This window comes from Typopeltis vanoorti, chromosome 2 (assembly GCF_054136105.1).
Source record: "Typopeltis vanoorti isolate ZY-2024b chromosome 2, IOZ_Tvanoo_1.0, whole genome shotgun sequence".
Classification (NCBI taxonomy): Eukaryota; Metazoa; Arthropoda; class Arachnida; order Uropygi; family Thelyphonidae; genus Typopeltis; species Typopeltis vanoorti.
In genome coordinates, this window is record NC_143550.1 from 53,124,772 (window position 1) to 53,152,735 (window position 27,964).

Here is a 27,964-nt window from a genome sequence, read left to right on the forward strand (position 1 = left end):
TTGATGTGGAAGAAATTGGTCCAATTATATTAAAAGATGAATTTGAATGGGCACTACATGAACTGTTGGCTAACAAGGCACCAGGCATTGATAACATCCCCTCAGAATTAATAAAATATTCAGGAAACATAACTTTTCAAGATCATAAAGAATATATATGAAACGGGAATCATTCCCCAAAGATTTTACACAATGCTTTATCATAGCCATTCCTAAAGTAAATAATGCAAACAAGTGTGAAAATCATCGAACAATAAGCTTAATATCACATGCTTCGAAAATACTACAAGAAAGACTAAACAAAGAAGGCCGAAGAGTATGTTGGCAATGACCAGTTTGGATTCAGGAAACAGCAGGGAACAAGAGAAGCAATCCTAGCTTTAAGAATAGTTATTGAGAAAAGATTTAGGAAGAATTAAAATATTCTGATAGTCTTTCTTGACTTGGAGAAATCCTTCGATTGTATTGACTGGAACCAAATGTTTCACCTCCTAAAAACAATAAAGGTAGATTGGAGAGATAGAAGGCTCATATTTAATCTTTATAAACACCAAGAAGTCCTGATAGAAACAGCCAGCAATAAAACAAAAACTGCAACAGCAAGAATACATACAGGTGTAAGACAGGGGTGCTCTCTTTCATCCATACTGTTTAATCTCTACATTGAAGATGCAATAAATAAAATGAAAGAACTAATAGAAACAGGAATTAAGATAAATGGAATTGATATTAACTGGCTACGGTTTGCAGATGAATAGCAGTTATAGTTGATAACGAAGACAGACTGAAATCCACCTGACAAAAATAGAAGAAATTTTCACACGTACAGCCTAAAAATTAATTATAAGTAAACAAAACTATTAATTACAAGTAAAGCAAATCCAATGAAAATAAACCTGGAAATAAATAATAACCTAATACAACAGGTTTTCTCTTTTAAATATCTTGGAAGTCTTATCACAGAAGATGGAAGAAACCAATCAGATATTAAAATATTAAAACACAAATAATCTTGGCCAAAAAATCATTCTACAACAGAAGGAACATATTTACCAGCAAAGGACTTAGCACCCAGCTCAAAAAAAGGCTAGTGAAAACATACATATGGAGCATTGCATTATATCGTTGTGAGGCCTGGACGCTAACAAAACAAGACATCAAAAAGTTGGAGGCATTTGAACTTTGGTGCTGGAGAAGGATGATGAAAATTAGTTGGACAGAAAGAAAAAATAATGAAGAAGTTCTAAATATAGTTCATGAAGAGCAGTCACTAATGAACCACATCAATAAGAGAACAAAAAGCCTAATTGGACAGCATCTGAGGCATAGGGCATTGATTATAGAAATAATGGAGGGGACTGCAGAAGGAAAGAAGCCACAAGGCAAACCAAAAATTTCATATATAAATAACTTAATGATGCAAACAGGTGCTAAGAGTTATGAAGAGATAAAAAGGAAGTCATAAGACAGGATGTTATGATGTTGCTATAACTAACCAATCTTCGGATTGATACACCAAATAAGAAGAAGAGATAAGAACAGATTGTGGAAGTGTTATGGAAAATGTAGCAGAAGCAGTAAATGATAGTGCATGAAATAAGAATGAGAATTTGAAGAAAGTGGTTGAAAGTGATAATGTGAATGATGAGATGCCAGTGTGGAAAGAAATTGCACGTTTATGTGAATTCATTCATAAGACAAAACATGAACTTAGCAACTGGAGAAATGATTGGCATATGGTACAGTAGGGGAGACAATGAAAGAAAGAGTGAATGGGAAAAGCCTAAAAGAAACTGGGAGAAAAGAGGTAGTACTGTGTGGGGGATTCGATGATAAGAGATATACTTAATGAGAAAGTGATGAAAGCGTGTTTTCTAGGTGTGAACATAAAGGATGTTAATGAAGCTGTGAGTTTGCAGAAGAATGAATTGAATGAGTTAATTGTTTCAGCAAGCACAAGTGATTTGAAAGGTGAGAAATATGCAATGAGAGAGAGGATATGAAAGAGCTGTTAGAAGAAGCAAAAATGAAGAGTAAGAAAGTAAAGATTGTGATTCTGCTGCCTTGGTAAGAAAGAACAGAATTGAGAAGGGCCATGATTGTCAATGAAAAGATTGTGCAGGAGGAATGGGAGAAATTAGGGGAAAAGCAATCAAGCACATGTCTAGCCACCCCTGGGACTAATGAGTGTGAGTGAGGGAATGACTGTGAGGAAATAGCCACCTCTGAGATAGATGCAAGAATGACAGTGTAGAGCTGGATGTGGTTTCCCAGGTTTTGAATCTGAAAAGGTACGTAATGACATTATGTAAGGGTAACTGTGGGCTCAAGGGGAATGTTAAAATGCATGTATATGAGTGCCTGAAGTATCAGAAATAAATAGTACTGTCAGCTCAACTTGGCCAAAAATTATTGGTATCAGAGAGACCTGGTTGTCAGAGAATGATGTAGTTACAGGAATAGAATGTAATGGATTTGTGAAGAAAAGAAAGAGGAAACAGGACAGGAGAAGGTGTATAATTAACGACAGCTAAAGAACAAAAAAAAATTAGAAGTCAAGGTAAATGGAAGATCTGAGGTAAATGCTTCATTTGAGACTGTCTAGAATGAGATATAGGCCAATTGGAGAAAATATATTGTTGATTACTGCTATAGACATGAGGGTCCAGAAGCTGTTGTCCACATGGACAACATTCACTGGCAAATTAGCACAATGAGTGCAGGCCAAATAATTATCATGGGAGGCTTCAATTATGGGAATATAGATTGAAAGGACGAAATGGCACACGGCAAAATGGAAATGGAATTTATACAGTTACTAAGGGATAATTATCTGAAACAGCACATGATGGAGGGTACCAGTGGTTTGAGGGTGTTTGATCTGGTAACTGTTGTAACTGCAGTTGTAACAGTTGTAACTGCAGTTATAGATAGAAGATCTATCTATAACTGCAGTTACAACTATACCACGGGAAAAGTGACCATGCAGTCTTATCCTTGGAGATTTGCTCAACATGTGGAAATTTTATTCAAAAAATGGTTTATGTGGTAAAGAGCTGGCAATTATGATGGTAGAAAACCGATAGAATAGCTGAGTTACTAATGTATATTAAAAAATATACATTCATATATTTTTTAATATACTGAGTACCTCCCACCGATTCTCACATCAGTAACTACAAAGTAACAACCTGGATGATATACCCTTGCAAAGTGATCACTTAGTAACTCAGCTATTCTGCTACTTCTATCAGTTTTCTACGATCATAAAAGTACAGCAGTGAGCCTTGATGGTATGTCAGCTCATGTGCTACAAGAATGTACAAGTAAACTGGCAGTGCCTCTGACAAAGTTGTTTAATCTCTAAGGAGGATCTGGAAAGTTCTGATAAACACCTAGACAAAAATGTTATTAAAGCAACTGATACAACCACAAGAAAGAACGTATGAGGATATAAGAACATAAGTTACCTTCCTTCATAACTCTGCTACTAGTATGCCCTTTCTTGTGATTATATCAGTTGCTTTAATATCATTTTTGTTCTAGGTATTTAAGAGAACTTTCCAGACTCCCCATGTAAGTCTCAGCTTTGGCAAGGTTCCAAGGGAGTGGAAAGAGGATAAGATAGGTCCATTGCATAAAAGTGGCTCCAAGACAGAAGTAGCAAATTAAAGACCAATTAGTATCTCTGCAGTGGTGGTTAAATTATTTGGAAAATTTTGTTAAAAGTAAAATTCAGGAATGGGCGGATAGGAATATGATACCCTATAGTGGACAGCATGGCTTTGTAAGAGGTAATTCCTATCTCAGTAATTTATTCACATTTTATGATAAGATGACTGCAGAATTGGATAAAGGAAATGGCTATATCACGATATTGCTGGATTTTGCAAAGGCATTTGATAGAATACTGAACAGAAAACTATTACATAAGTTGGAGCAAATGGGAATGGATGTGAGGTTGGCATAAATAGAGGATGACTGATAGACAGACATCAGAGGGTGGTGAATGGTGGAGTGGAATCAAGGCAAATGAGGATGACTAGTAGATTGCTCTAGGGCGCTATACTAGGACCACTATTGTTTAATTTGTACATTAATGATATAGAGAAAGATCTGAAGGGGGGAGGAATTCAATTGTTTGCCACGGTGTATTACCATGGCTTTCTTCCACCATATTCTGTGGCGTGTATCCAAAACATGGTCTGCAAGACCAGAGGGGCTGTACTGGTGAAATCGGATGTAGTCCTTGCATTCTGAAATTCTGATATTCGCTGTCCTGCCTGTTTGGCCAAAGTAGGACAGCTTACAGCTGCAAGGGACCTGGTAAACGCCAGGTAGGTATAGGGGAAGTGGTCGGTCTTTAGTGGAGCAGATAAGGAAAAAATTACCAAAATCCTAAAAAAACATGACTTGACCTCGTGTTACAGATCATACAGAAAATTGGAATCCCTTATCCGCTCCACTAAGGACCAACCACTTCCCCCTAGACCTACCCGGTGTTTACCAGGTCCCTTGCAGCTGTAAGCTGTCCTACTTTGGCTAAACAGGCAGGACAGCAAATATCAGAATTTCAGAACACAAGGACTACATCCGGTTTCACCAGTACAGCTGCTCTGGTCTTGCAGACCATGTTTTGGATACATGCCACAGAATACGGCAGAAGAAAGACACGGTAATACACTGTAGTAAATTCAAATTTGAAAGGCTATTCATGGAATCAGCCTCAGCCCTAAGAAACCCAAACCTCAACAAATTTGGTTGCATGAGACTGCCCCAAATTTGGGAGACCTTCACTCCAATGGCCAAGAATACTTTGGCCGTTGGGCTGAAGCCCGCTAGGGGGCACCATCTTTTAAGAAACTTTTATAAGAAACAATAGCTTCCTGCTTCGTCCTCATTTACTGTGTTTAGTGCCTGCGTGCACGTGTCTCTATTTTAAGTTCCTGTGAAGATGGCAATGTGACATTTCCGAAATATTGGAAATATGGATTAAAGTTTAATTTATATCCTCTGTACGTTGTAAATTCCTTAAATTATTTAATAAGCATGTTTAACCAACGTCTAAGCCTTTCTACGAGAATTTTTCTAAGTTGATACATCTGTAATAAACATCCATGTGAAATTGCAAATCATTCTATCAAGTAGTTTGTTTTATACAGCTGTGTGAAGCAAAAGTGTTGTCTATATCTCTTGAAATGGATAAAATTGAGTATTGTGTGGTTATAGAATTCTTTGTAAAAGAAGGTTTAATGCCAAAAGAAATTCATTCGAAGTTCATAAAAGTTTATGGGCACTCTTCTCCTTTGTTTTCGACAGTTACAAAATGGGCTGCCGAGTTTAAATGTGGCCATACCAGCCTTGAAGATGATCCACATGAAGGACGTCCAAAAAGTGTAACAGCACCAGAAATCATTGATCAAGTGCACGATATGGCATTAGATGATCGGCGAGTCAAAGTGCATGAAATTACTGAGACTATAGGCATTTCAAAAGAACATGTAGGATATATTTTGCATGAAGAATTGCAAATCAAAAAGCTTTGCGCAAGATGGATGCCACGCTTGCTCACAGCAAATAAAAAACGCACTCACATGAAAATCTCTGAACAATGCTTGGAGCATTTTAACAAGAATAAAACTGATTTTGTGCATTGATTTGTTACTATGGATGAGACTTGGATTCACCATTACACACCAGAATCTAAACAGCAATCAAAACAGACAGAGGCTGATTGTTCAGCACCAAAGAAGACAAAGTCGGTTTCATCAGCAGGGAAGGTCATGGCATTGGTGTTTTGGGATGCTAAAGGCATTTTGTTTATTAATTATCTTGAAAAGGGTAAAACAATAACCAGGGAATATTATTCCGATCTTTTAACCAGACTAGACTAAAAAATTTGTGAGAAAAGACCTGGTTTGCAGAAGAAAAACAATCATCTTTCATCAGGACAATGCATATTTTTGTCATTTACTCTAATTCGTATGGCATATATATGTATGTTCTATCTCTTCATTTGTCTTCAATCAAGTCCTACTAAATTCTGTGTAAACTCAACCCTGTAGTACATCTAACTTTTGGTCGCTAATAATATAATGCTTGTGTGTACAAAAACTCTATTAACAAAGAAAATGATTCGGGCTGGAGCCGATCTCTTTGTTTGATTACTAGCGATTATTGTTTCAAATTTTGGAAATTTATTTGTTTAAGCTGCGTCACCAAAAATTATTTAGATAAGAGAGTTTTCTTTATCCAAGAATAAAACACTTAGTAAGACACACAATCCTTAATAATCTACCTTATCCTTATACAATAAATACGTAAGTCTCTCTCTTTATGCAGTCGTGACTATATCCAAATTTTATCCACATAGGTTCAGTTTATAAGCGGTGCACTGAACTTAATGATCAGGCAAGTTAATTGATTGACAAGAAAATAATTTATTCATTACTAAAGAAAGAGTTACACAATTGTCATTCATTAAATTTAACTAAGTCTAGCAAAGCTCTATTAAACAACCCGACATATTATATACACTCCTGTTGCTTAACAACATAAAATCTCACTGGGACCGTGTGACTAGAATTTTTCTCCTTAATTACTCAGCATACCTTAGACTAATATCACATAAACTCAGATTCAAGAATTATCTATTTTGATCAAACTCTAAAAAAATTTCACTTCACAATTTAGTGATGTTCTCTGATACGGAGCAATTAATTTCTACTAATGGCTTAGTTCCTAAAGTCCTGTATCACTACATAAAGTATAGTTCCAGTTAAATTCATTCACCGTCACAAACTTGACTACTTATTCTTCCTATTATACAACTGGAAAGTTCTTACTTGGTTGTGAAGTCGGGATCTCTCTGGCCTTTATTTGCGAACATCAGCTAAATTCCTGTGGCTCGTATTTGCTTCATCTGATTCTTCCTGGACGAGTTTCTCTAGTTGTTACGTTCCTTTGGCCTTTGCTTCATGTATGTAGATCTGTGAATACGGTCAAGATTCGATGTCTACGATCTCAGCGAAGCTCAGCTGCCGTTGTCGAACTTCGTGGTTCCACATAATCTCCTTGGCTTACTATAACTTTTCAGATACTCCACTCCCAACCATACTGGAACTTCAACTCTCCGGAAACAACAGGAAAAAAGCTCTGTCTCAGCATCACAAACTTCAATATATTCATTTCCCATGACCTTCCCGTTCTTACATCATCGTCCACTCGGCACCTCGAGATTTTGCACCCAACACTGTTGCTTGTCCTTGCACATCGATGGGAAAACCCCATTTAACGTTGACCTTTGTATATATGATGGCCTTAGGTCATGAACTAATCCTCTTATATTGTCTGGAACTCTAGCTTGACCTTGGTACACTTATACACAATTCACCACTTATACAATCTCTTTTGTTCTCATACAGAGCTTTTGATATTACATTATTCAATAATTCAAGAAAGAAACCATTATTTCTATTACAATTATGCCAAGTTTATCCATTAATATACAAGTATTTTAGCGAAAATTTGGATACGTGCGAAATCTGAATAAAAGGTATTATTTTACAAAATTTCCTTTTATTCAAGATTTAACACCACAAAGGTATTTTGGCAATGGGAAAATTAAGGGATCTGCACTATGAATTGTTGGAACATCCACCCTATTTCCCAGATTTGGCTTTCTCTGACTTCTATCTCTTCCCAAAACTAAAACTCTTCTTCGCTGGTCAACATTTTTCTTCGAATCAAGAGGTGATTGCAGCTGTAGAGGGGTATTTTGAGGGACGTCATAATGGCGCTGGAGCATTGCTGGAATAAATGTATTAGTCTTAAGGGAGATTATGTTGAAAAATAAAAATAATTTTGAAATTATAAATTCATTTTTTAATTGTTAGGCCAGGAACTTTTCAGACCACCCTCGTATTGTGGTAATGGATAGTATGAGTCTCCTGCAATAAGTCTTTTGACTCCATGGGGTACCCATATAAATAATAATAATAATATTCTTACCGAAGTCTTCCCACAACTTTTGTTTAGCTACTTTAACACACATAGCTTAGCTCGCTTACATTTTCTTCTGTATTATTTTAGGGCATCTGCTGATTTTTGCTTGGAACTTTCATTATGCTTTCTTCTTTTTCATGACTGCCTCTTTAACTTCTTGTGTCCACCATGGTATTTTTATTTTCTATCCTTGCAGACAACTCCACTACATGCCTCCACAGCTGAATCAATCAATATTTTCTTCAGAGTTTGCTACTGAGACTCCAAGATTTGGTCCTTATTTTCGAAATGTTTCACTCATTCTTCAATATTGTTTGAATAGTTGAGTCTACAGTTTTGCTGTAAAAGCTGCTCAACTTTAATTCTTTTTAAAACTTTTTTTACATACTCTTCTTTTCAATGAGCTATTCAGTTTTATTTTACTTAAAACTAAGTGATGGTCACTTCCAATTTCGAATCCTCTATATACTAAAGCAGCATGATATCACTATCAATAATATCATAGTCAATGAGGCTTTTCTTCATTCTTGTGTCTTCTCTCTACGTGAACTTCTGCACATCTTTCTGTTGGAAAATGGTATTAGTAATAACTAGTTCCTTATGCTGAGCAGAAATCCAGCAGATGCTTACTATTATTATTAGCCTTACCCTTTTCTCCAAGTTTTCCGAAATCATTTCTATATGCCTGGTTGGATTCATTTTCTACTCTGCTGTTTAGATCTCCAAGTACACACCACTTTTTCCATTTTCTTTATGTCAGCTCCCTGCTATTATATAAGCCTATATAACATTTGGTATTAAAAGTTTTTGGCCAGCTTGGTTGGCTAAGTTAGCTAATCAGCTCTCCAATTAACAGATTGTAGATTCAATCCAGCCAAGGGCATGAATGTTTGTAACTGTCTGTGGGTGGGAAATAAATTTCAGTGCATGGCATGAGACTACCATCCTGCTTGCCAGAGGCCTGAAGTGGCTTGAAAAAGTTCCCTGTCTAAATCTACTACAGGGCTTCTAGAGTATGTAATAAATAAATAAATTTTAAAAAGTACAAAAGTATATAAAATTAATTAAAATAGGAAAAAATTCCATAGTCCATCCAAGGTACTAGGATTGTATGAGTTTATGACCTTTTATGGGTAGACTTCACATAAAAGATATTCCATAATAACCATGGAGTTCTCTTGAATCATTTTGATTAAAGAAAATGCTGGTTTGTATAACTGGATAGTAGCTGCAGGATGCCTGGTAACTCTGTGTGTGTGTGAGAGAGAAAGTATTGCTGAAGTAAATGTATCAATACTACTACTCCTCTCTCTCTCTCTCTCTCTCTCTCTGATAATGGATAATTTTATTTACAGTTAAAATGTAAATATGAAAATATCACAGTTTCAAATGACATAACTTAAGGTTATCCTGCCTAAAACTAACCTAATAACAAAACTGCTGGTGACTATATAACTACAAAGTATATATATATATATATATATATATATATATATATACTGCATATGGTACATGCATATTATTTTAAAAAAATTACCAAGAGACCATCCTTATATCGTTTTTCAGTTATCTGAAGCTCCAGCAATACATTGATATCTGAAATCAAAATACATTATATATAAGCATACTGATTATGCTATAGTCACAATTTATTACATGCTTATAATAAATTATAATGATGAGTACACCATCATCATCCATGGAATCGATTGCTTTATAAGAGATAGTGTTATATGCTCCTGCTAGAGGCCTGAAGTAGCTTGAAAAACAAGATCACACGCACACACGCTATCAGCATATACGAACAGACATCAAGCCATTATGAATCTGCCATTTGACTTATGCGAATGACTGCAGTATGATACAGCACCAGATGTGCTAGTAGAGGTGTATTAAGATAAATACTACTCAGAATGATCAAATATAGTGTTTAGAATATACCAAAATAGTCGAACAACCAGAAAACATTTAACAAATGGCAGTCCTATGGTCAAATAACTTTCAATCTGAAAGGCTGATAAATGATAGCAAGAATTCTGCCCGAGATCTGGAAGACCCTTATTAGATCTTTCAACATGCCAGAACTGAATTTTGCCACCAACTACAAATCGTTCCTACACAAAAACTAGCAGATCATACATGCGTTATGCATGTGATGTACATGTTCTTCTGCTTTTATTAAAAAAAAATACAATTGTATTCGGTTTATTTTATGGTTTTAGTGTTAACAATTTTTAGCATTTAAGTGTTCTTACTATTTTGATACCAAGAATGCCATTCTAAGATGTGAGCCACAATCCTGTTAAGAATACCTGTTATCAAGGTATGTTTGGGGGGGGGGGGGGATATGGAAGCATTCCTTCTTTTATATTCTAAATCTTTACTGTGCTGTTTCCTCCTCACTTTTATGGAGAGATGGATTGACACAATCATAGGATGTGTATACCACTGTACATTGATATAGGATTCTAAATCTTTATTGTGCTGTTTCCTCCTCACTTTTATGGAGAGATGGATTGACACAATCACAGGATGTGTATATCACTGTACATTGATATAGGTCTGCACATTGCATAGGCTTCAGAGTGAGGACATACTAGAAATGTGTTGCTGGTATTCTTCCAGATGAAAAAATATATGGGATAGAAATAATTTATTATCTACTCAACTAATTTCATGAAAATTCTTGTTTCACATCATCAAAAGAAATAAGTAAAGAAACTAAAAACCTGATTATACATAATCAAATATCTGAAAACAGAAATAACAATGAAAAGTGCACATTTGCTAGGAAGTCATTTGCTGGTTCATGGTCTGTTGCAAAATTACTGATAACTGCATATGTGTCATGTTTAATTAGAGAAGACCAAAAATCATCCCTTGTTTTTTGTAGCACTGTTGAAGATGTTTAATAATTTTAACTGATTCCTTGAATGCTCTTGAGAAAAATCTGTAATCTATTTGATGCCATAATACCTTATGTTTGGTTCTGGTTGTATGTCCCACCAGTCCTGATTTGTGCTACCTTTTGTTCTCTATGTCCTTGATGTGTTTAGACTGGTATAATCTCCCGACCTACCTGTGTGTCCTATGTAGCACAAACAACATGTACAGTTGATCTTGTAGATACTAGGTTTTCTGAGAGGTGGATGTGGGGGTTGGGAGGTTTCAGGAGAATGCTAACAACACATTTGTTGTTAGCATTGATATATCCAGGATTATACACATTAGCATGTGTATAATTAACATGCTAATGTGTATACACATTAGCATGTGTATAATCCTGGATATATCAATGAGCCATACATCAGTTTGTTGAGCAGAGAAATGTTGCTAATTGACAAAAGTAGCTGTAAGTGGCCTAATTTTAAAATTCTGGAGAAGGAATGAATGTTAATTGAGGTAAAAGTACTGATAAATGGTGTGACATCTTGTGTTGTTGCTCAGACATAGAGCTTGCTCTTCTAGATAGTGTAATATACTCTATCCTACCAAAAGTTATGTGACACAACCTGAATGCAGGAAACTGGTTTTAATTATGCAAATTTTATGGCTTGTAAAATTGATCAGTGATTCACTTTGAAGTCATTTCAACCTTGTATAATAAATGGCAAATGGCATCCACCATTTCTCCTTCATCTTGTGAAGGGGAAAATGATGGATGTCATTTGGGAAAAATGTCTCTGTAACATGCCATAGTATAGAAATAAGCACTAATCTGCAAACTGCATTGTGGCTAGTGCCACATGTGTAAGTCCACATGTGGCAATAGGCCAAAGGTATGACCAAGTAGACTTACAACGCTAAATGACAACAGCCAATGCTATTCAAGAAGCTGATTATTACGTAATCTCATCATCACACTAGAGAATTTGTTTAGAGATGTCAGGCAGCCACATGCAATCCTATAAGTCTTTCCATGATACACACCCAGACAACTGAATGTCATGAATTTCACGGAACAGGTGTAGCATACAAGCCTTTGTTAATGACAATGAATCTACAGCACTGAATGGCATGGACCAAAGAATACAGAACCATGAATGTAGAATGGAAATCACTAGTGTGGAGCAACATGCCAATGATGTATGCTCTACCAGTCTGGTAGAGATGTTTGGATATGGAGGATGATCAGAGATGTCTTTTACTGAAGTGTGATGTCCACACTCAGTGTCCAATTCATCCTATATATGAGGTGTGGCTATTAAACAACAAGACTGGTTGAAAATGTGGTTTATTATTATAATTATACAACTTAATTGTTATTCCCCTCTTCTATCTATACACTGTTGCATATGAATTTTCCATTGTTGGAAGCAGTGCTACGAGTCATCAGGTGTTATCTGCTTCAGTAGTGCAGCCATTTTCTCCATCTGAGAGTGGAGCCAGACTTGCAGGAGATCATCACATGTCATGAGACGGAGATTTTCCAGTATGATCCAGAAACAAAGAGACAATTGATGCACTGGAAAACTCCCAAGTCACTGAGAATGAAAAAAGCAAGAATGAGCAAGTCAAAACTGAAGGCAATGCTAATAGTTTTTTTTTTTCCATGTCAATGGCATAATAATGGTTGAATGGGTACCAGAGGGTCAGACAGTTTAACCAACATTATTACCTTGAAGTTCTTTCCAAGCTAGAACGAGTGAGGAAGAAGAAACCCAATCTGTGGAAGAACAATGCTGGGATTCTAAATCAGAACAATGCTCCAGCTCATAGTGCACTGTCTGTAAAGCAGTATCTGGCTGATAAGAAGATCCCAGTGTTGGACCATCCACCTTACTCACCGGATTTAGCTCCCTGCGACTTTTACCTTTTTCCAAAGTTGAAATCCGCATCAAAAGGCACCTGTTTTCAGTCAGTGGATGAGGTAAAGAAGAAAACGGCAGCGCTACTGAAGCAGATAACACCTGATGACTTGCAGCACTGCTTCCAAACATGGAAAATTCGTATGCAACTGCTATAGATAGAGGAGGGGGAGTATGTTGAAGGGGGATAACAATTAAGTTGTACAATTGTAATAATAAACCACATTTTTGCAACCAGTCTCATTATTTAATAGCCACACCCTGTATGTAAGATGATAATGAAAGGGTGTCTTCCAGTCAATTACATCACACCAAAACTTAGCATGAGTGCAAATTTAAGGCCTGTGAAATTATAATCAACTACCCTAATCTCAACAATAATGATGGTCTAAATATCGCAAGGATATGGATGACACATATTCTATCCACAAAACTTTTTGTTCTAAGAGGAAAGTGTTATTATAATAACGCTTTCCTCACATGCATTATAAATTATAATTAAGACGGTAGTGCTCTAAGATCATAGCCTTAATATAACAAAAGCTTATCTTAAATTATTGATTAGACCACCACTACTGATGAATATATACAGCACACAATTAAAATACAAATACGAATGTATTTCCTGGTCATGTAAAAATAGACCATAGCTTTGATGTAGGTTTTTTTTTTTTCTTCCCCACTAAAGGTCAAACCAGTAGAATAACAGTTGATCAAATTAATGTGATGGTGATGATGTATATATATATATTGTTATATGAAGAATTAAATGACTAAAACCGAGATTTAAGTAAAAAGGTTTTAATATAAACACACTACTAGTTTCGGCCTGTAATAGCCTTCTTCAGGTGACATTATAAAAGAAAAAACACGAAACATTGAGGGTTAAAAGACTATGAACAACACAGACAGTCTTTATACATAATTAGCATGAAAACGTTGTAGTTGTATTTGAAGCTGTTCTTTCGTTTGTTGCATTGTTGGGAGAGTGCGTGTTTGCTGCATCACGTGAACGCCAGTACATGATTACAGCTGAATGACTATCTGGGAGGTTGTAGCTTAAGTTGTTATTTAGATGAACAGGAAGAGAACGGGCTCTATAACAGATATCTGCACAGTCAGTCTCATCATTTCCCTCCTCATAAACTTGGAATAAGTTTATGAGGAGGGAAAAAGTTTCACAAAAAGTTTCACAGCATTTTGATCACCACCTGGTGATCAAAATGCTGAAACTTTGCAGGAATACACTGCCGAGTTGCATGATTCGCATGATATGCAAATTCCATGCATTTGATGTTTACAATGCCCACTGAAGGTGAATTTTGGAACTTTTTTTTTTCAGATATTGTTTCTGCATGACATACAATGTATGTCTGTAAAGTTTGGCAGCATTTGGATCAATGGGAAAGTCTTTAAACAGGGCTTTAAACAGGGATGCTTTAATTTTGATTACCTTATATGTGTATACTCCAGATAATAACCTTGTTGTTTAAGACAGTGGTCTCTAAAGTGTGGTATGCGTACCCCAAGGGGTACGCGAGTCGATACGTAGGGGTACATCAAAAAACGTTTTATATTGATAGGAAAAAAATTAAGTAATTAATTAAATATAAAGAATATTACTTTCTTTCATCAATTAAACATATATCTAATATAGACAAAGACGTTATAAAGATCCTGTAAACTTAAATTTGCGAGTAGCGCACATTGGACGACTTTGCACACATAATCGTCTGTGGCAAAGCTGTCATGTTTTTTAACACTAGGGAGTAAATCTTGACATTAGATACAACACAACTTTGAAAAACGAATTTCAACAGAAATCTCTTCACAATTGGTGGATGGGACTGAAGTCGGAGTATAGCAATTTAGTAAACACAGCAAATGATGCACTCCTACCGTTTGTTTCTACTTATTTATGTGAGGTATCGTTTTCTGCAATGACAGGTATTAAAACCAAATATTGAAATAAATTACACTTGGAACCAGACCTTCATATCGCAGTATCAGAAGCCATCAAACCAGAATTTCAAGAAATTATGAAAGAAATGCAAGGCCATTGTTCACATTAAATATTGTAATAAATATGTTTGTAAGCTGTTAATAATAAAAATAATGTGTAAAAATATCTAGCTTTTTTAATTATTATATGATGATAAAAGGCATATTTCCTCTTTATAATACTTATTATAATAGATTTTTGCTCAATCAATTGGGGGTACACACTATTTATTTTTTTTTGTCTTGGGGGTACGCACTCAAAAAAGTTTAGAGACCACTGGTTTAAGAGATACTTGTATCATGAGAGGTTTTTTCAATTTAACAGGAAAAAAGCAAGGGATAAGTAATACCATTTATTAAAGGCCAAGGGATAAGCCAATACTATTTATTTAAGGCCATATATTTCAGCCTGAATATTACGGACCATCATCAGTGGCAACAACAATTAATTATAAAGTAGAACAAAAGCAATGGATTGATTTGAAAAAGTAAGAGGGTCACATGATGTTATACATAAAACAAAGCAATGGTATAACTGAGAAAATATTGCAAAATTGATAATTCTATTTAAAAAAAAAAAAATTATTGATGTGTGATTAAAATAAGACTTTCCCATATCTTAGATAGAGAGAGAGAGAGTCATTCCAATTTAAGTTTGGATGGTGAAGTGAAACCTCGGTAGTTTCTTTAAACAAGCGTTCAAATTTATACCAACACTGATGAAGTAAGTGTGTTTTAGACCATAGGGTGTTGTGGTCTGCATCATTCCATGCAGTGCCAAGCCAAATTTTTCAGATTTGCTGTTGCTAATGTAAGACTGGTGTTCTTGTATTCTTTTTCTACACAGAGAGTCCAGTTTGTCTAAAGTAAGAACGATGACAGTCACAAGGTGATAGACACCAGGGGGGGGGGGGGCTAGAGGAGACTGTTTATCTTTTGAAGATGGAAACCACGCTGACAATTTGTTGATAGCAAGAAAAGTAGCCATTAAATTGTATTTCTTAAGAATTCTGGAAATGGGTTCTGAGATGCCAGAAATGTAAAGAATTGGAACTAGATGTACTGTTTCTTCATTATCTGAGCTAGGATTATAGGAATTAAAAAGGTGCTGCATGGTCCTTTCTGAGAAGCCATTGACTTTCATATATCATTTAATATTTAAATTCCTGCTGTAACAGTTGAGGTGAAGAACAAATAGTATGAGCACATCACAATAAAGTTTTTATAATTCCAATCTTCTGTGATGGATGGTGGGCTGATTGCTGTTGAATGTAGCAGCCAGTGAAGGTATTCTTTCATTAAACAGAAGTAATTAATTCACCTCATATGGTGAACAAAGGAGTAGAATATCTAAAAAGGGCATTCCCCCCATTTCCATAGTAAATTCAATTTGTGGATGTATGTTGTTTATATTCAGTAAAAAAGAAGGCAATATGTCTTTCATTATGGGGCCAGACAGCAGAAACATTGTCTATATAATGAACCCAAAATGAAGACTGAAGGTGTATGGATGAGCAAAGGATGTCTTCCAAATAAAAGTTAGTAAGTATGGAGGAGAGTGGACTTCCCATTGAGGTTCTTTCAACATGACGGTAAACCTTATTCTGACAAAAAAAAATATCCAGAGTATATAACAAACTTTTTGATAACAATATTTACTAAAAGAATTTACCTCAAATTCCTTTTATTTCTGATACTTAAAACTTGAAAGTAGAAGAAAACATTCAACTTTCTGACTAAGTTTTGTTTACAACAAGCAAAAACTTTACTTTCATTTTCACTACTACTGCTTTGCCAAGTTGGGGCAGTGGTGCACTTGTGGAAGAATTTTGCCAAATGACATATTTCTAAATAGGAAGCTCAATATAGTGAGAGAGTGTATGTGAGAACAGCTGCTGATTAGAAACAGAATAGGTTCTGGAGAGATGGAAGTTCCAGGAAGAAATAATATTAGCAAGGGATTTTTTTTTTTAAAGCCAAAAAGGAGAATGATATTAAGATAGAAGAAAACAGTTTTCCCAAATTAACAAAAAAATTTACTTTTACATGATGCTGTAAAATGATAAAATGTAAGAAGAGATTATACAGCTTTCCCAAAGTAATGGGCAATCATCCTTAAAATGCATTGGGCAGAAGTCTTGTTCTGATTAAAGAAGGAAGAAAGGAATGTTTTTAGTGCTCAAGGATAGTGAAGGAGTTTCCAGAAGAAAAAGAGAACTTTAAAATTATCTTGTCTGTATTTCTTCAGAAATTAACAGAAAAGAACTATATATGTTTTAAGATTAAAAGAAAAAGATTTTATATTCAAGACATATAAAACTTCTGGAACCAGATCAAATCTCTCTCTCTTTTAATACAAGCAAAAACAGGTATGAATTATTTAACTAGATTTTGTAGATCCAGTAAATAACTCATAACTTGATCTTATAAAATGTTGTGATCACAAAGAGGAAACTGAAATGAATTCATGAGATTTTTTACTGTATTATCTGCAGTAATGTTTATGGGCCTTTCAGATAATAAGCTTTATTCATAAAGATGAACTGCATATAGCACTTATGAGACACAAACATTTTACACATTCAGTAAAATTTTATTAAGCAATACTAATCCTATAAAAGCATAATGATAATAAATATCTATTAGACAAGTTTTTAATGGCACTTTTGACAATAAAGTTTATTACACACATATTCCCAAGAATAAATAACGTTTATTATTGCAAATATTTTGCCCAGAAACAAACTGCCCATCATGAGGTGAAACTAAAATAGAATTAACATTTGTTGTTCTAGCTTCACCTTGTGATGCTGATGCACTGATGACGGTTTTTAAATTACATCAAGTCAAGACTTTTAAAAGCATGCCTTTTTTAAAAAAAAAATTTTGCATGTCTATGGAAGCAGAGTACGAATCTTTGCTTTTGCACACTGAAATAAGATGGTTATCCAGGGGTAAAGTGCTTTTCTGAATTTTAGAACTTAAGAATGAATTATTGGCTTTTTTTTTAAATGAATGTACAGATGCTTTTGTAAAATGTCTTCAAAATGATCTTTGGTGTGCTAAAATGGCATATTTAGCAGATGATTTTAATTACTTAAATAGTGTTAATACAAGTATCCAAGGGAAAAATGAAAATATTTTGACATCCACTGACAAATTGTCAGTTTTTCAGAAAAAAGTATCTCTTTGGAAAAACTGCATATCAGAAAAAAATACAGTAGATGTTTCCTTCGCTCCATAATAAAAATGTCAAGGGAATTATTTCTGTTATAACAGAACATTTAACAATATTGGAAGAAAAGATTTCAAGTTATTACTTTCCTTCCTTAAATACGCACAATTATGACTGGATACGAAATCCATTTGGCACAGTTAATACATCGAGTTGTGAATTTTCGTTACAAGAAAAAGAACAATTAGTTACCTTGTCATAGAGAACATCATACTCTAAAAATGAAATTCTCTGAAATAACTCTTGAGGAATTTCGGATTTTTGTCCAAGCCGAATACCCAGCTATCTCCACAAGGGCACTGAAAATTTTGTTACAGTTTTCAACATCATATTTGTGTGAGCTCAGTTTCTCAATATTAACCAATATAAAAACTAAATAGTGTGAAAGATTTACTAATATAGAACAAAGAGATGAGGGTAGCTATATCACATATTAGATATTGTTGAAATCTGAAAAAGCTGACAAGCTCAAGTATCGCATTAAAAAGTTCCATTTTTATAAAAGGCAAGTTGATGAATATTTTTATTGTTAGTTTTATGACCCTAATGCTTTTGGTGTTCCCCAAATTTTTCTTATAATCAAAAGTGTTCCGTGACTTTGAAAACATTAAGAACCACTGGTCTAGAGGCTCTGATATTCTGTAAACTTATGTAAACTGGTTGCTCAAATTTCTCAGTATTAACAAAAATTTTGATTTACCTAAAATTAAGATATAAAAAGACTTCATATGAAAATGCACAAGTAGTCTCTTGGAAATTTCCAAGACAACAAATCGGCAAAAGAAAGATATAGGTTTTCTGGTCATCAAATAGAGAAACCTTTTCCACACTTTTTAAGATGGTTTCTGAGTTAATTTTATGTAGGCAAGAATTTTTGATACTGCAACTCTAAAAAATAATCCACTGTGGAACTCTCACTATTTTTGTTTGCCATACTCTAGTCATCCATAATCTACAAACAGTCAGTAGGAATAAAATCATCTACCACCGAATATTAAGGATAGAGATCAGCTGCTTATCAGTTTTCAAAACGATGGGATTCAAGAAGGCCTCTGCTTTCTTTTTTTTTTTGGAAATGAAAAAGCATTCAAAGACTTAAAGAGAGAATGAAAAAAAAAAAAAAAACATTTAACATTGATCAAAATCCAACAGTTATCTGATCAAACAATAGTCCTATGCATTATGGGTTAATTTCTATCTTATTTAGGAGTACAAAGACCAGTGCAGCTTCTAACCTCTTACCCCTATAAAAATTTAAAAATCTGATTTCCTGAATAAGAAATTAACCTGTTAAGAATCAGAATTCACATCTAGTAGGTATTCAAGTTCGAATTATGAAATTTTAAATGATAAATAGTTGAGGACACAGATGTTAAGAGAAATATCAGCTAAAAATATGAATAGAGTTATTCATACTCATAAAAGAAAATCTGAATGTACTACATCTCAGGAACTTAACAGACCAAATGAGATTGAAATTTTTCTAGTTCATGCAAACAGCAGTGCACTTATTATCATGGCACAAAAATTGCTTGAAGAGCTGAACACATTTTCCAATTTTATTAAGACAAAAACTTAATTTTATCACAAAATTCTTGATATATAGTCAAGAAGGTACACATCAGAATGTTCATCCATATCAGGACTACACTATTAGATCTTACATTTCAATCTTCTGTGGTATAGCAATTGCATCAATGCAACTAGATTTCAATCTTTCTCTAGAACTTTTCCCTGCCATTCTGGCAACAAATATCTGTTCTGTTAACCATTCTCACCTTATTCTATTTAAGTAAACATATTATATAAAAAAAGTCATGGGAGGACTTTGGCAAGAATATAGAAAATAAATATCAAGAAGGCGGCAAAATATTCTGGAGGTTGTTGAAGAAGCTTAGGAATGGAGGAAAGAGTGCTGTAAAAAGAGTTAGAGATGATAAAGGTGACATGAAAACGGGAGAAAAAGATATCTGAAGTATGGAGTAATTACTTCGAGAAATTGCTAAATGAAACAAGTAATGATGAGAGCACAGTGATAAAAAACACTGACCAGGCATGCAGTCAGGAATGCATATCCATACTTGAAGTAGAAAAAGCCATCAAAGGCTTGAAATGTGGAAAGGCAGCAGGAGTAGATGATATTCGACCAGAAATGCTGAAGTATGGTGGTATAAAAGTCTTACAGTGGCTGCACTGCATAGTTCAGAAAGCCTGGACAGAGGGACGAATTCCAGACGATTGGAGTAGAGCTCTCATAGTACCCATATATAAAAAGGGAAATAAAACTGAATGTGAGAATTACAGAGGTATTTCCCTACTGAGTGTTCCTGGCAAGATCTATGCAAGTATACTTGAGAAACGGTTGAGAAGAATTGTGGAAGAAAAACTTGGTGAAGAACAAGCTGGATTCAGGCCAAATAGAGGCTGTCAGGATCAGATCTTCACTTTACGACAAATAGTCGAGAAAGCATGGGAATATAACAAAGATCTGTATTTAAGTTTTGTCAATTTGGAAAAGGCATATGACAAGGTGCCAAGAGAGAAGCTATTCAATACGCTGAAGTTATATGGTGTCAATGGGGCATTATATCAAGCAATACTTAGTCTTTATTTGAGTTGTAAGTCAGCAGTTAGAATTGAAGAAAGTACAGGAAGATGGTTTAATGTTAAATCTGGTGTCAGAGATGTACATTATCCCCTCTGTTATTCGTTATCTATATGGATCACATTATGAAGGAAAGTTGTATTAAACATGATATCAAAATTGGAGATGTTAATGTCAGCTCTTTGCTTTATGCGGATGATGTTATACTTCTAAATAAATCCGCTACAAGTCTGCAAGATTCTCTGACTAAATTGAATAGCTGTTGTAATAGATATGGTATGAAGGTCAGCAATAAAAAGACAAAGACAATGAAAATAGGCAGAATCGTTGAAAATGTCAACTGTGTTGTGAATGGAGAACCTGTGGAACAAGTAAAACATTTCACTACTTAGGCACGATTTTTAGTGAAGATGGTAAATTAAATATGGAAATAGACAACAAAATCAACAAAGCTGGTATGGTAGAAAGTCAATTGAATAAATTCATATGGAATAAGAGAGAAATTAGTCGGAACACTAAATTAGCTGTATACAAGACAGTGTTCAAACCAGTTTTAACTCATGGATCTGAGAGCCGGATCAGAAATAAAACACTTGACCAAAGACTAGAGACCGCAGATATGAGAGTCCTGAGAAAGATCAGAGGCGTGAACAGATGGCATCAATGGCAATATCATATTAAAAACGAGGATATTAGGAAAGAACTTTACATTGTCAGCATCCAGGAATGCGTTAGCAGAGCTAATCTCAGGTGGTATGGTCACTTAAACAGAATGGGCGAGGAAAGATTAGCAAAACAAGTGTTCTCTGCCAGGTTGGCAGCAAAATGACTCAGAGGAAGACCAAGATATAGGTGGATTGATACGGTACAAAGTGCCTTAGACGAGAGAAATATAAGATCTGATAATGTTGGAGTCTTGACAAGTAACAGACTGATTTGGAGGAAAATTGTAGATAGGAAATTAATAATGATGTAATTTTTTTCATGTAGTACTATCATATCCTGTACACCCCTTGAGGGTACATGTCAGGAATTTGATGATGATGATGATGATTATCTAACATTAGCTCTGCTCACACATTTTTGGATGCTAACAATGTCAAATGTTCTTTTCTAATATTTTCCTTTTTAATATAATACCATCTGTTCATCTCCCTTAAGTTTTTCTCAAATTTCCGATATCCGTGGTCTTTATTTCTAGCCCAATTCTCAGATGCATAAATTAAAATTGGTTTTAACACTATCTTGTATACAGCTAATTTGGTATTCTGGCTAATTTCTCTTTTAAAACAAACATGCAAACACTAGAAAGTACACTATAACCAAAAATTTTGATCAGCAACTTACAGGCCATCTTTGATAACTGACAATTTAAAAATGCAGGATAACAACAAAGGATTTCAAAAGAAACATGAGCAACATGCTAGAGTACAGTACACACAAAACTGATAAATACAGACAATACAGGATTCTGAATGAAACATTCTGTTTCCTTTCCTTCATGCTTACATGGTGATCAGAATACATCATACAAATTATGGAAACAACTACCGTGTTAGAGTAAAACTTTAGTTTAATATAAACCAAAATAAACACTCAACGTTTTGGCCTTCACATTAAAGTCACCGTCTGGAGTATACACATATACACAAAGATATATGTGCATACACCTTGCTCAATTATATACAATTTTTTTCCACCAGAGGTCAGGCTAATAGTTATAATGGTTGGTCAGTAACTTTAGCATGCTATGTAGATTGTAGTGCAGCTTGTTTCTTTGTATATATTGTATACTCCAGATGATGACCAGATGATAATGTGAGGTCAAAACGTCAAGAGTTTATTTTGGTTTATATTAAAGTAAAGTTTTACGCTAACACGGTAGTTGTTTCCATAATTTGCATGATGCAAACATTCTATTTGCCAAAGTGTGAGAGAAAGCAATCACCAGGATACTTGTTGGTGTCCAAGCTATTAAGGATTCTTCTTCTGATGTCTTTCTGCCAGAAGATGAGAAAACAAGAAGTGAGAAGTTCTTGAACTGTGAGTGTTATCTGTCTGAGTTTCAACACAAGGGTTGAAAGAGAAATCAGTTTAAACACTTGCTAATTTAGTGTTGATACACAAGGAATGGGTAAAAAAAGAGACTGTTCCTGGTGGAAGGTAACATGGAGGAGAGTTTACTGACAGGAAAGCAAGTAGGCACCATGTTATTTTTTTATGATCTTTGAAACTGGTTAAGAGATTCCAGCAATGTAAGAAATTTGGACTCTACATACAGGGTCAGAACACAGTAACAGGCTTATATGTATCTATGATATGACTTATTTCTTTGGGATGAAGCCATTTGTGCTGCATAATTCTTTTAATAGTATCATGTTCTAGTTTAACATGTTTACATTGTGCCTTATGTCATACATGAAACCCATTCCAGCATGAATATGTTTAAGTTCATAGGAGTGGAGCAGAAGACATGCTCTACTATGAAGTGCTTGGGTGATGTGATGTCTATTTTTTGAGATTGATGATATACAGAAACATATTTTATAAAGCTCTGGAATGTTTTCTGCTAGTGATCTATCTCTCGATAAGCAATTTTTCATAGTAATTACTCTAGATGTCCCAAATATCTTCCAATTTCATGTTATTTTTATAATCTCTTCTGGTTATAAAGATGATTCTTGATTCCTTAAAGTATTCCTCCAATTATTAGAAGCACATATTCACGAGAAATAATGATATTTTAATATTGCAGCCTAAAACTAAAGGCCATCATCATCAAATCAGTGCACAATCACAAGGTAAAGCTAAAACAATGGAATGTTATTTCTTTTTACAGATCTAAACCACATGCTGGAGTGCTACCATATGAGTAGCACTCCATATGGGTGGTTACAAAATAAAATGAAATAATGCTAAAATCAAAATAAAATTAGCTTAGAAATAAAACAAATACAATAAAATTATATAAATAAAATAAGTAAATTAAAATTACATGACAAATATGACATGATATGACAAAAAAAAAAATATTGAATTTAAATATAAGTAAAATAGAGGCTAATGCTTTTATCAAAATGAGACTCTCCCAAATCTTTGCAGTGGATTAGACAGTAATTCCTATCTAAGTTTGGCCAGTGTAAAAGTGCTTCTGCACTCTCTTTAAACAACCACTCAAACTTAAACCAACACATGTAATAGGCATGTATTGGATCAGAGGATATTGTGATCAGTGTCCACTCTGTGTTGTGACAGATTAGATTTGTCAGGTTTACTGTGGTTGATATAAGACTGGTGGTGATTCAATTGTCATTCAACAAAATGTCCTGTTTGTTCAAACAATAAGTGAAGGCAATCACAGTGAACCTAGTAAATCCCAGAAAGGAAGAGAGAAGCCTGTTTTTCTTTTGTTAAAGGGAACCAGGAGGAGATTTTGTTTATAAATAAGAATGTTAGGACTAACTATCTTTTCAGGAATTTTTGCAATTGCCTCCGAGATGCCTGCAATTCATGGAACTGGGACTTGCTGCTGAGGTTTAGAGTTCCTAGGGACAGGCTTGTAAGATGCATTTAATCTTCCTTGAGATGAAGCCATTCTGTAGCATGATGCTTTGGATGGTGTCCAGTTCTTGTCAGAGATCCTTGGAATTAGAGCAGACAACATATGCCCTATTAAGTAAGGATTTGATGATGCCCATCTTCTGAGATGGGTGATGGACTAATATTGTTGTACATAATGGACTATGAAGGTGAATCCTTCATTCATCTCAAAAAATGGGCATCGATCATTCTTCGTCATCTTTTTTTCAGCTACTTCTTTCTCTAAATCAAAATTCCTTTACTTCTTCCTTAATAGAAACTTCTGTACTACCACAGCACAAATAAGTCTCATTGTCCAATTCCTCATTTCAAAATTCATTCAAACTTAATTTTATGATAAATTTAAATCAGCTACTGTTTACACTTGTTATATTTAACACAATTCACATATGTTATTCAATGAACTACTGATATAACCTTAACTCATACTCAAGATTGACTACCTATAAATAGAGATAAAAGAAATGAGATAATAGTCCATTCAACCTACACTAAGAAAAATATGGTAAATCTCTTACCTCCAGCTTCAATGATAGATGGGCATTTAGAAAATGCCACTTCCATGACTTGAATAGCATCAGCAATATTTCCATCATCAATATGAATCTAAAAATATCAAATTCCTAGTTATCCTTGGCATAATGATTATTAAATGCACAAATTAAGCCTACTTGTTAAAAATATTATTTTTACTCAATAAGAAGCAAATGTTCCAAACCAGAAAGAAGACAGAAAAATAAGTCCAAATTTGGCAATAAACTGTATTACTGAGACAAAAAAGGCATATGATAATAAAAATTAAAAAATGCCTTTAAATTTTAAAAATGTGAATTTCTGTCAAAAAAAAAAAGGAGGGCTCATGAAGCATTCAATAAAATTTAAGAAGAAAGCAATTAATCTTCTTTGTTTCATATAAATCAGACACATCATGTTCTGTTATGCTGCAATCTAAGCAGCTGGTGAAGATAGAAAGTTGCGGTTCTGTGTGAATTATGTAATCTCCAAATTAACAACTTTTTACTCTTCTTTATATATAAGAAGGAATTCTATGAATTGGAAATCAATTTTCAGGCTTTAACATATAAAGCCATTACATTCTTTCTAAAAGATAGTACTGCAATACAACAGACAAAGCACATGAATCTGAGATAGAAGATATAAATAATGATAACCTTATACAAAATAAAAGAAGCACTGTTATGAGTGTCCTTTTTGTTTGCGAACAGATTTGGATACAAGGAAGTATTATGCATCTTTACACAGGGATTCTGCTAAATGGTATTTAAAAATAAAATTAAATATCCAGCTAAAAAATTTTACTATAAACTGCACTAATTAATCAGTCAAGTCAGACAAAAAAAATTGGCAATTATAAAGAATTCCATACAAATGTATACACAATTAAAGTTGAAAGCACAGATGTAATATTCACTTACATAATCATATGGTAATGTTTGGAAAGTGGTATAACTTTCCAATATCATACCATAATTTTTAACAATTCCATTTCAAAATAGAGGAATAATGCTTAATCAGTGTGTCTCCATCATCAATCATAAGATCAATCAAACGACTGCAGCAATTTAGCATTACACGCTCCCTGATTGGTCTAAGCTTCTCCGAAATAACAAGTGTGGTAGATGTCTTATTTAAATTTTAATAAAAAATACTATTATAAAGGATAATGGAAAAAATACAGGAGAAAAATCAATTAGTTATGAAGATATAACAGTGGTACATAAAAAAGGTATAAAAGAACTGTCCAGATTATGACAGAATGAATATTTTAAATCACACTGAGATTAACTGGAATTTTATAAAGCAGAAAAATACACTTTTCAATTCAAGACCTACTCCTAACCATGATAATTTGTCTCTCTTCCATAACATATTCATTCATTGAGAAGATTAAGAACAAAGGAAAATAAATAAGAAAGATTCCGGTAATTGGACCACATGTTTATTAAGCTAAATGACAATAAAAAACAAATCCGACAAAAAGTTTTGTCAGTCATTTGACTTACATCTTCAGGGGTCAAACGTAACTAAAAGTTTAAACACAAGAAATGAGAAATTACTCAAAATAATTTATTATATACAGTTGTGGCCGTCTAACTGTTATTAAACTGAATATCCGATTCAGTGCAATGCTAAGTTTCAACAATGCTGGATGCTGTCACGTTCTGTTGTTCACGTTCACATTGTTAGAGGTCTGACTTGGGTATATTTTTTATAATGCTGACCAAACTTGATGTAAAATTAGGCCCTGGTTTTTGTTACACTGCATTGGAAGTCTAAGCATGTTTGCAGCTTCCTTAAATTTCCTTATATAACAATTTTTTTCTATGTAAGACATGTTTGTTTTTTGCCAGAGTACATTATGGCCAGTGGAAGTTGTATGGTATGCTAGGCCTGATTTGTGTTATCTTCTTTTTGTACGACTTTTTGGGTGTTCATTCATGCAAATTTCCCCTGATCTTCCTGTCTGGCCTATATAGCAATGCCACAGGAACAATGAATTTTATATACACGTGGTTTTTTTTAAAGGATGATGTGGGATATACAAATGTTGAAATTTTTTCCAGCGGTAGAAAAGCCACTTTGATGTTATGTTTCTTTAGTAATTTGGCCATTTTGTCTGTAACATTCTTGATGTATGGAAGCATGATTGCATTCTTGAAATCTTGCTTTTGTGAGATGCTTGTAGAAGGTATGTTGAGGATTCTTTTTATTGTCTTAGCTTCATAACCATTTTTTTGAGGATCTGTGTTAAATATTGAAATTCTTCATTTTTCTGTGTTGGAAATATTATAAGCTCTGTCACCTCAAGGTTTTAATTAAAAGTATTTTTTGCAAGGGATGGTGTTGTGAGGCCACATTAAGAAATCTTCCTGTGTTGGTGGGTTTTCTATAGATGGAGAAGGATAATTTATTATCTTTTTCATTCACTTCTATCAGGATATCAAGAAAGGGAAGTATTTTATGTTCTTCTTGTTCCAAAGTAAATTTTATGTTGTTGTGTATATTATTCAGGTAATCTTTATAAGCAGTTAGTTCTTCTGTTTTTCTTGACCATATGATGAAAATATCGTCTACATAGCAGAGCCCAATTTTCGGTTTTTTATGATAATTGTTTAACACATTTGCTGCCACGCTCCTCAGGCATAGTTTGTTCCCGCACGCCAAGCGCTTTCGCGTCTTCAAGGTCACTACGAGTAATCTCATAGCCGGCTTATCAGACAGAATTGTTTCATAGGCCAAGTATGAGTAATCTCATATCACTTCCACCTATATATTACATGTGCTGACGATGGTGTTTATTGCGTCTAGTCTAGTTTTCATTTCTAGTCTCCAAGAACCTTCAATTTTGTCATGGCCAGTAAAAGAAAACTTACTGATATAGAAGTAGAAGCTTATTCTAATACGAGCGATGAATTTTATGAAATATTTGGTTCTGATTCCGAAGATGATCGACTCTAGTGGTGATTCAGATGATGAAGAAACTTTTGAAGATGAAGTTAGCATCCAGCCAAATACATCAACATCTACTTATTGAAAAAATTCAGAACAAGAGTCCCCCCCCCCACAATTCAACTTTGTTGAAACTGCAGGTTTTAAAATTGACACTGGAAATTTCAGTATCAAAAGGTTAGTTGAACTTTTCTGAAGATTTTCTCACAATTTTAGTAGAACAAACCAATTTATATGTTT

At 34.3% G+C, this 27,964-nt stretch overlaps 1 protein-coding gene across 1 annotated transcript in view; it reads right to left on the reverse strand.

Annotated features, from left to right (window-relative positions):
- Positions 1–27,964, reverse strand: part of LOC150109014 (general transcription factor 3C polypeptide 3) — a 306,866-nt gene that overhangs the window by 182,613 nt on the left and 96,289 nt on the right. The window contains exons 11-12 of the mRNA XM_090411276.1: positions 24,772–24,859; positions 9,542–9,600 (exon numbers count right to left, since the gene is read on the reverse strand). Coding sequence (XP_090267402.1) covers positions 9,542–9,600; positions 24,772–24,859 — 147 coding nt within the window. The remainder of the gene's footprint in view (positions 1–9,541; positions 9,601–24,771; positions 24,860–27,964) is intronic.